Raw genomic sequence first — 10,880 nt, 5'->3', positions numbered from 1 at the left:
AAGGTATACAATTAAATGAAATTTCAAATGCAGCTAATATGCTTACCGCCGTTTGGAAACTATTGTATAATTTGCTTACTTTATTTTACAATGTTTACATTTGGAAAGCAAATGTTATTATTTTATAGGGATTTTACTTACTTGTGGGGTTAAATAAATATTGATTATCAAATGCGATCAAAAAAGGTTATTAAAAAAAAAATAGGTAAACTTTAAAAAACATATTGTTTTTAGAAAAACTAGAAATTATTGTCACTGTCATTAAAATACCTATCGTAGGTAAATACCAAAAGAATGATAACATTTGCTTTCCAAAAATTAATTCAATAATGATCTTGATCACCCCATCTTTCGTCTTCTACGTGTAACTGTATAGATGGCACCTACTATAACAAGCTTTAGTCAAAAGCAGCCCACATTATTAATTTGTATTTAATGCTGTATCAGCTTATAAACACAAATTAATACAGATATTCAAAGCAAAAATCGAATTCGGGTGATATAATTGCTTATTAAAATGCAATTTTATTGATAATTTTAGCAAAATCTACTCCTAATCGGTACAATTTTCGTGGGATTATAAAAACTTCTTTAACAATACAGTCCTTACACTAGGATAATTTATATTCAACAAATTTTGAGATTTACATAATTATTAGGTTAATACACTATCTGCCAATGGAACTTTAACTTTCGAATAATTTTCTGTTATAATACTTATACTCGTAATATCAATTGACAATAATAAGGTAAATGCGTTATGGAAATTATGGGTGTCCAATAAGTTTGTTGCGTCTGTCAATACTTAGTCTATGATCGCGCGTCAAAAAAATTATCTATGGTAGGGTCGAGTTTAAAGATATGCTTACACATTTTGAATCTTACTCCATTGTAATAAGACGAAAATGTATACATATCTTTGACATTTATGTGGAATGGCGTTCTCTATTTTTTTAAATCTGCCAATAGGTATATCCGAATTACATACTCCAATACATAATAATTATACAAAATTATAGAAAAGCAATATACAATCAGTTCTTTCTGGTACAATTTTTTTAAATATACTTTTAAAAAACTAATTTCACTAATTAAATTATTACACATTTCGTCAATACACGTCGAATAAAGCAAGAATGATAGACAGATCTTTGGATAAATTATTCGTAAATATTTCCGTCGACTCATAAAAAACATAAAATATGTGTACAACTCGTTCTACAATTGAATTCGAAGCTACAGCGTCCGCCATCTTGAACTCACGCGTCAACAAAATGGCCGCCAACTGAATATAACGTAGGCTAAAATCTCATTTCTCTAAGCAAACTAATGTTACCCTTAAAATAACTTGAAAAGACAAAATCATAGTCACAATAATACATTAGGGTCATAAAAAAAGACTAGATTGTTAAAAAATAATTACACAATTATATCTTACGTATAATATCAATTAATACTATAATAACGAATTATAGTGACATTCTGATTTTATATATTGAGATATATTTTATTATACTATTTATGCATATAAAACTTAAAACTCCAATCTAAATAACTTTATAAGTAGGTAAATTACAAAACTCACTCGAGGTTTTAGTAATAAAATCATAAGACGAAGCATAAGTGCAGTGAATTAACTAAACTCATAAATTAGATCATGCAATCGACTATAATTATAAGATTAAGCTTAAAGATTAAATGTGACAGTTATTTTGGTAACGGAAGAATTGGGAAACCGATTCTACCAACTTAACAAATATTGGTTCCATGGATCCATCGAGCAGTTGACAACCATGCGAAATTGCGAATGATATATATCGCTGGCCCAATATTACAGGGTTCTATGTTACATTTTCAAGATATGTACCTAGGGCCTATTTTAGATTTAAGCTAGTTATTAATTTCGTTTAGTAGTACCACTGTATATATATTGTATGTAAATAAATGATTTTTTCCATTGAATTTATATATTCTGAGCAATATATTATAGGGTTAAAATTCGACTTAATATCACTATGACAATGTTCAAATTTCAGTTCAATAAAAGTGAAACATAGAACCTAATATTGGGCCAGCGATATGGCAAATGTGGTTTGAGACCTTATTTACCCCAATTATTGTATAAAAACAGATATCCTTAACGTATATATGTATATGTTATTTTTGGATTCGTGGCGTAGTAAGCTGTTTAACCGTAGACGGGTTCATTAAAAAAAATTGTCACCTCATTTATAATAAGTTGATAAAATCGGTTATCTAGTTATTGCAACCTGATTTTTATATGCTTCTATGGAAATCACATGATAAGTTTATTATTTATATTATACTTGTTTAACGAATGTGCAAGGTTCCATAGTGAGTGAATTTAAACAATATTGTACGTGATTATAAAATTCATCAACAATATTAATATTCATAATGTTACCAAATGTCGTCATAATTATGAAATTTTCGTAACATAATGAAATTAGAAATTGTATTTGAATTACCCTAGTAGCATATAAAGGTCGGCTGTACACATTTGCGTTAAAATTCAGTTATAATTGTTCGATGACAGACCTTAAGTAATGCTAGCGCATGCTACGTATGGATTATTGTCGATTCGGAAAGTTCTGGAACGATCCAAAGGTGTTCGGGCCTAGCGTGTAGACGACACAAGATAGCATCGTAGATATGACTTGCAGCTAGGATGCAATCGGTAACATACCGCCTTACAAGTGACATGGAGGGGTCTACCGCGAACACCGAGGTTCGCAAATTGCGGGCATCTTTCTCTGTCACCTTAATTACGCCTTAATTTGAGTAAAAGAGAAAGTTGTCTGGTATTCGGAGTAGGCCCTCAGCAAAGAAATCGGTGGAAGGTTACATGTCCAGTCGACGTCAAAGATATGTTTACACTTTTGCACCTTACTCCCTTGTAATAAGGCAAAAAATGTAAACATATGTTTGACGTCGACTGTCCATTGTTTGGCGCGTTTTCTAATGACGGTAATTTACGTCACTATGTCTGAAGCACTACCACCAGTTTTAACATTGACATATTCACTCACGTTTAAGTAACTTACTTTCTATGCATCTCGCTCGTACTCGCATATTAGTGCAAGCGAGATGTATAGAAAGTAATTTACGTAGACGCGAGTTAATCTGTCAATGTCAAAACTGGTGGTAGCCGTACTGGTGGATTCTCACTTTAGCTAATACAGAGCGAAGTATTACGCATCGAATAATTTTAATATTCATATTTCGTATGCCGCATTGGAATCCGCGTATACAAAATTTTGTTAATGTAAATACGTCTGTGAAGGCCCTAAGTTAAACCCTTGTTTGACATCAGTCACTTTTAACTTATTCTGAACGCAATGTTATATAACTTGTTTGTTAGTTAATTTATATTTGAAAGTATGTATACTACACATATACACTTATTTAATGTCGGCAGTGTTAAAACGATCACACATAGCGACTTATTGTGGCTTTCAAATCATATTCACAATATTAATTTTATTTATATTAAATTAAACCCTCTAAGCGGGATATAAATAGCTAAAAAAATGCGGTCATAAAGTCTACATTAAGACGATTTTGATGCCTTCAAAAAGTCGCTGTGTCTTCAGAGAATAATCATTCATTACGTTCAAAGCTACAGCCAGCAGAGCTGATTTTAACATAAAATAGAAGTTAAAAACATAAATATTGCACTGTACATAATACAGAAATATTAACCTACTAACAATAAAATGTGTAAATAAATATAATGTTTGTTTTATACATTCGGCGGTACACAATGGTATTAACAAGCCGCTCAGACACCGTGTATATGTTAACCCTAAATATAATCGATTTTCAAATTTACGCTGCTACTGAGTAGCAATTAGTTGATGTACCGATTAGGGGAATGTTTCCCAACGTAAAAGGGAAAGCATCCTACGGAACGGTACATTACTATCTCGACTATATGTGGTTTTCCATCAGAGAAGGGTCCTTATGCTTCATGTGCAATAGGTACCTTTTATCAGAATTTCTGTTGGAATTTCAGATGGAAAGAACCTTATTGTACTTGAAGCATAAGGACCCTGCTGTGATGGAAAGCCACATATTTAAGTAAATATAATCGCAGTGTCGTATCGGTAGGATTGAACGATTGGCGTCTGAGCGCTCATGGTAAGCTAAGCGAGTATTATCGTATGTTTAGCCCTAAAAATAAGCCTCAACCATGTTCTTTTTTTTTTTCATAAATCCTTATGTGAGCAGTTATGTCGATAAGAAATACTATTCTAATATTCAATTTGGATAGCATTTTTTCAAAGTTTTACTGACATTGAAGGCAGAGGTCAAACTCATGGATGTGATGAGAACTATCAGTGCTTGTTGACAAAGTTCGACTATTTTTGGAATCCCGAGATACACTTAAAGTCTGTGGATTTTTGACTTCATTACAATATCATGCTTTTTTCGCGAAGAGCAGAAAAAAAAACAAAATCTAAATTAATAAATAAGTCGCTTAACTTCAAACTTGGGTAAATCCATTCGTCAGCTTATGCGATTTTGGTACTAACAAAAGGTGATAATGATGGTTGAATGGATTTACCCGAGTTTGAAGTTAAGCGACACAAGTATTGTTTCATCAACTTAACTGCTCAAAGGTCGTCATAATTTTTACCGTAACCTATTTGTATTATATTTTATTTCATATAAAATCCGCACCGACGGCGTTTCTATCTAATTGACCTACAAGCCACTTCGGGTTCTCAACCTATACACGACCAGATTTGCTAGCAATTAAGGTCGGACCCAAGGACAAAAGTTTTTAGGTAACTTGTTTTTAGTATCTGTTAATAAAGGTTCAATTGTGACATCCCACGGGTAAAGGTACCTTAATTATGACGTTTGGCGCTTACGCTATTATTAACGCCGCTCCAATATTATTGCGGCAGTACGCGACGTAAGCGCCAGCCGCCGTAAGGTACCTTTTGCCGTGGAACGTCACAATTTGGCTCTATTACCCATATAATTATTAAATTATTTTTTGTTGTAATTTTGTCCCGTTTACTTCAAAGGATACTTGACAAAAATTGAACTTTGTTTCAAAACAAATCATTTGGAATTTATAAAGTTACAAGACTGGCAAAACAGTCAATTTCTAGTGTAAAATATTTTGAAACTCTCCTTTATTAAAAAAAAAGCACACATGCGCTATTTTTACTTTGAAATTAAATTAAACTTTATTTACTTCAAGTATCTGTGACTCAAAATAAGTGAATTTTAACCACGAAACGATGTTTGTGTCAAAATTACCTTAGTAAAAATGAAATTTAGTGTGTTTCAGTTACATCAAATTTGACACACTAGGCAGCTAGCCTAATTTTTGGTAATTTCTGTAGCTATCAAGAATTACATCCTTGGGTCCGTCCGTCAGTTCACCAAAACGCGCGGACTAATATTATTATCATACATGGAAGTTTAAATTGATAAATTCGCACTAATATTGAGACGCAAGGAACTGCTCAACCGATTCACATCCGTAAACTCATGTGTTTTAAACAATAAGTAATGACGTCAAGTCTTTATCCATGCCAAAACTGGATATTTGAACCACCTATGTGACCCATGCTCATTGCTTATGAATCTCATGATAGTCATGATATCACATTATAGGTGAATGGGCTACAAAACCAATAAAATTAAAATAAACGGACAGATAACATCAAATACAGATATAAAATATCAGTCCCATAACTGGCATTAATCAAATAACACCTCGTATGTTCGAACCCGCCAAGCCTTTTCGGAGACAGACATACATACCTACTTACTTTTTTATAAGATAGTGTCCCACTGCTGGGCAAAACCTCCCACCCTAGACTTCCTATCCTCCAGATTAAGTACATACATCATAGCCCACACTGTTAATTGTACATCGGTGTACATCGCCTTTTGTAATAAGGTCCACCGATGTACATTTAGGAGTGTCGCTGTTTGTACTTACACTCGAAATGCCATCACTTTCCTTCCTTCGTCAAATGTAAAAAGTATCAATTTTGCAATAATTTCAAACATAAGGGCTCCATGATTTAGACGGCGCGCCAACTCGCATGCGATTTTAGTTACATTGCGGACTGTTAGTTACGTCCAATTCAACCGACCGATCATAAGCCGCAATCACAGACAAAACATCCTCCAGACTTAGCATAGTCGCGCTACCCCCTCTGCCACGCATACGGTAATTTTACTCCATGTTCGAGTCGAAAGTGTCTTTGTGTGACGTCCGTGTCTTTGAACGGACCAATCACAGCACGGGATTTCGCTCACCTCGTCCCGCGCACCCCCGCATTTTAGGCATCATCGGTTGCATGAAATAATTGCTCTAAACTCGGTCTAGAGGATTCCTAGTCTATGGCCGCAATGTAATGAAACTCGTATGCGAGTTCTCGCATCGTCTAAATGAGCCCTAATAAAACACAGGCACAAGGGCGGTAACCCTATCTTTCAATACAGTCCTTAGTTTTCACAGTCATTGGAAATCGATACTAAGCGCGTCTCCTGGGATAGCATGGTCGCGTGTTTATCGCCTGACGAGTCTTGCGTCACTTCCGCACTTACATACTTGTTAGAGCGTGACAGGCATGGTGACAGACAATAATGGGGCGACCATCCCCCTATAGCATTCTCAATAAGAGTTTCTACATATGATATATGTCTGTATAATATAATAAATTGCTGTACATTTTAGGAACCAAATAATTATGCTTTTAACATATCGCGTATAAATAAATACAGCTTAACCTATATTTGATATATAGCAACAGAAATGTCGCTTTTATGCGGTTATATTATAAAATCAAGCTTTATGTCACCGTTATAAGATTCAATTTCGTTTAAATTATAAATTACGCATCATACAATGAACTGAATATATCTTGTTAGTATCTCTTATAAAATTTTAATACATTATTTATTGTACCCCGAAAAGAAATTAAAAACTTTAATCACATTTGATAATTGTATGGAATATTCATTTCATAAACATATTGAGTAAAACTGAAAATATATATTCCAATATGTCATTTAAGATCTCATAATTTAGTAATAACGTTTACTAATTAGTGAGTATTCTTTGAGTCTTAAATAATTACAAATTGCCATAAAACATGTTTTAAAAAAGGTATAATTTTTTTGAGATTGCAATTTAGACCATTAGGCGTATTCAGGGTTATACATACTTAAACATACATGTATTCGTCACTTGTTCAATATATACCGCGTTTCAAAAAAAAATTAGAACCTAACTAAAAATCCATTGAGACTCGAGCATCGAGCAGTAGGTGGGTCAGAGGGCCTACCGCGAACTCTTTCTCTCTTACTCCAATTAAGGCGTAATTAGAGTGACAGAGATAGTTGCTCGAAATTGACGGACTTCGATTTTCGCGGAGCCCAGAGCCTCAAAATAAATGTGATCGCAGTCCGCGCAAACGAGAACATGCCTTATAGTAAACGGGCTAAGGACGAATTTAGCATGAGTTTGACGGACTGCTACGTAGAAAAGAGAGTGAGTGGTGTGAAGTGTGGGTTTTAAAATATTTATGTAAAATAAGGTCGTGTTAAGGTAATATCAAACACCTCGCCCGCTTAGCAACTTCTGCTGCGGACTGTACAGGTGAGTGTTTCTAAACACTGTTATCATCATTTTGTCCTATTTAAAATTAAATATTAAAACTTAAACATTGAGTATCAACACAGTTCAGGTTACATACGTAAATGATCACTTCACACCACTGCTCGAGAACAGCGCCCACGGCAAATGTGTGGCGTCAGTGTGTAGCCTCAATTTGGTGCGTCGCTAGCAGAAGCACGCGTAGAACCGGGACACGTCGAGCGACCAATACGCGTTCAGTTCGTTTCTGTAAAAGAGAATATGTAACTTACTATGTCACTCAATATCAACACAAGGTTATCCACCATCTGTACCCAAAGAGTCCTTAAATTGTTCGGCCACACAGCCAGACGCGGCACGGACACGCTAGAAAGGCGCATTGACCAAAATAACTTACTATGTAATTAATTAACAATTCATACAAGCTTTTATTTCACTTCACTTGCACTGTTAAATAGTATGTATGTTTGTTAGTGTGGGTCAAATCTTGGAAGCTACATTTGACCCACTTCCCGAAATCCGATTAAGCTTAAATTGTGTGTACACATATGTAAATCGGATGACAATGCAATATTATGCATGGAAGCTGATCTGATGATAGAGACAGGTGGTGTTTGGAGTTCTTAGAATTGTCTCGATGAGTATTAGTTGCCTGTGGAAAGAAAAGTACAGTCAGCGATAAAATCTTGCACCAAAAATGTTTTTTTTTTTGCCATAAACTTATTTTAGTGTTGGATACAGTATGGCTTTGAACTTGTAGTAGTAAATAGTAACATTTTATGTTTAGTAAACATTTGTAACTGTAGATTGCCGCAGGTATTCCACAGAAAAACCCTACATTTGTGACATGTTTAAAACTGTAGTCACAATGTAATACTATCTACTTCTTTTGTTACTTATGCTTTTTTTTTGATATTTAGATTTTATTCTAGAAATTCTAGACTAGTATTTTTTTATACAATCTTTTTAATGTTTGACGATCCTTTTGTGAAATTCTTAAGTGTTAAATTTGATATGTATAATAATCCAATTTTATTATGGAATAATATTAACATCAATAAATTGCTCTCATAATTAGATTAAGATTAATTACGACTCATAAGAGCTTGTTGCTAGGCCTACATGAATAAAGTATATTTTTGATTTTTTGATTTTGATTTCAATATTGTTGATGACAATGGTACAAATATTTGTAGATATAGATTTGTGGCTGTTATATTACTTATTTGAAATTATTGCGTTACGTATTTTTGTTTACATTTTACCAATATTGTCAACTCGTAAACTTGAAAGTGTTATGGGTCAGGACCCTGGCTATGCTGGTGTTTACCAGAAAAGCGACTGGAAAACTCATTTGATATTTACCAGTCACTTTTCGGTGAAGGAAAACATCGTGAGGAAACCGGACTAATCCCAATAAGGCCTAGTTTCCCCTCTGGGTTGGAAGGTCAGATGGCAGTCGCTTTCGTAAAAACTAGTGCCTACGTCAATTCCTGCGATTAGTTGTCAAGCGGACCCCAGGATCCCGTGGCAAAATTCCGGGACAACGCGAGGAGGAAGAGGGAGGGTATGACTCACGATCAGGGGTCGGCGGGGTGCGGCGGCGAGGCCCCGCAGCTGCTGTCCTCGGAGTGGAGCGCGTCGCCCATGTCCGTGCCCACCTATACACACAAACATTCAAATTTTTTACTCGTCGTACTTTGAGTACCAAGCGCCCCATTTTCAATACAAAATGAACCTAACTAGCGGGTTCTTGGCACTGAAATTCTTAATGGGTGAATTAAGACTACGTCAGGCGTGGCTCACTCCGCGATTTCGTCGCTTTGCTACAGGTAGCTAAAAGTACATCCGTTCCACACCAATTTTGGTGGCTAGCCATAAGCCGCGCGTGGCGCTGTCGCCACTTAGCGGCCATACCTGTCCTGATCGTAAAGGACGTGTTTTGTTAGAGCGTGAGTTTTCTGTACCTAGTACTATTATTTATTCTGTGACTACATATACCAAACTGTAATCGCATACTTTTCACAATGGGTTCCGACTCAATTATAATGTCTTCTTACGCTTTAGTCAACTGTAATGCATTCGACCAATTACGTGTCGACAAAGGATAGAAAAAAGACATCAACGCGCTACTATTTAATGAGTAAGAAGTGCGTTGATGTCTTTTTGTACTATATTTTTATCTACTTTTAGGTACTTACCTAATTTTGTTTTATTATTTAGGTTATATAGTAGAACAGTAGGACACAAGAAATTTCTGTTACAGTTCTGTCGGCCCGATTCGACATTTCTTCAACCAAAAAAACGTCACTTTTGACACTGACAGATCGATATCGTACCGCTGTGACTTCTTATAAGCATTGTTCGAATCAGGCCGAAAAGTATTATTATAGTTGACTCGTAAAAAAAAGTAAGTAAGTATTGTATATAATCAAGCTTTTCAATTTCGTACCTTACTTAGGCCACTCAGCAAGCTTCGTGTTCTAAACACGGTACTCGGCTGAAAAGCTCTCTATTATACCATTATTGTATAAAATATTGATTATGTACTGTATTTTGAGTTAAAATGCCAGTGATCGACTTACCTTAAGTACATCGTGCAGAGAGCTCATACTGCCGAGGCTGAGCGGCGTTATGGAGCGCTCTAGTAGTAATGATCCGCTGCCCTGCGAGCCGCCGCCTATTGATCTGCATTACAAAACGTTAGCTTTAGTATGTAGAATTTTAAGGGAAGCCATACTTTAGGTATTATGGTATTAATCATATTTTAATGTAGAATTATGTTTAACAAAATACCTATTCGATCTTACTAATAGTTAAAATTGTTATGATTCTATGATTTCCACGGCAGTTCCGCATTACCAAATTGTGCTTTGCGCGAGAAAATGTATTAGAAGAGTTCCGTTCCAGAACCGCAATAATCAATAACCCTGATCTGAAAATAATGCTACCAACTGAAATGTATTATTTTTCAATCCCGAAGAATCCAAACCTTCTTCATTGTTGAGAAAATTCCGGAATTTAAATTTAAAAACTATATTCATCCCCATGGTATAATAATATACTCCGCCTGGTACTCCATTCCGAGATTCGCGTATGACCTAACTGACACGCGCCTACGTCATCATGCTGTTTACAGGTTCTCAAACTTTGAAATGTGGGAGAATTTTAACCAACGGTGAAAATTATTTTAACGGCATTAATTTTAAGTTATTCATGTAGAAACATA

The 10,880-nt window shown here is 35.1% G+C and overlaps 1 protein-coding gene across 1 annotated transcript in view; it reads right to left on the bottom strand.

The window, feature by feature from the left end:
* Window positions 1-7,073: 7,073 nt before the first annotated feature.
* The window catches only part of LOC134801883 (serine/threonine-protein kinase Genghis Khan), an 85,680-nt gene continuing 81,873 nt past the window's right edge, over window positions 7,074-10,880 (bottom strand). Inside the window, exons 45-47 of the mRNA XM_063774535.1 lie at window positions 10,237-10,339; window positions 9,230-9,312; window positions 7,074-7,898 (exon numbers count right to left, since the gene is read on the bottom strand). Coding sequence (XP_063630605.1) covers window positions 9,232-9,312; window positions 10,237-10,339 — 184 coding nt within the window. The 3' untranslated portion in view covers window positions 7,074-7,898; window positions 9,230-9,231. The remainder of the gene's footprint in view (window positions 7,899-9,229; window positions 9,313-10,236; window positions 10,340-10,880) is intronic.

This window comes from Cydia splendana, chromosome 23, assembly GCF_910591565.1.
Source record: "Cydia splendana chromosome 23, ilCydSple1.2, whole genome shotgun sequence".
NCBI classification, from domain to species: Eukaryota; Metazoa; Arthropoda; class Insecta; order Lepidoptera; family Tortricidae; genus Cydia; species Cydia splendana.
The sequence above is the reverse complement of the archived record's forward strand: the minus strand, read 5'-3'. Positions and strand labels throughout refer to the sequence as shown.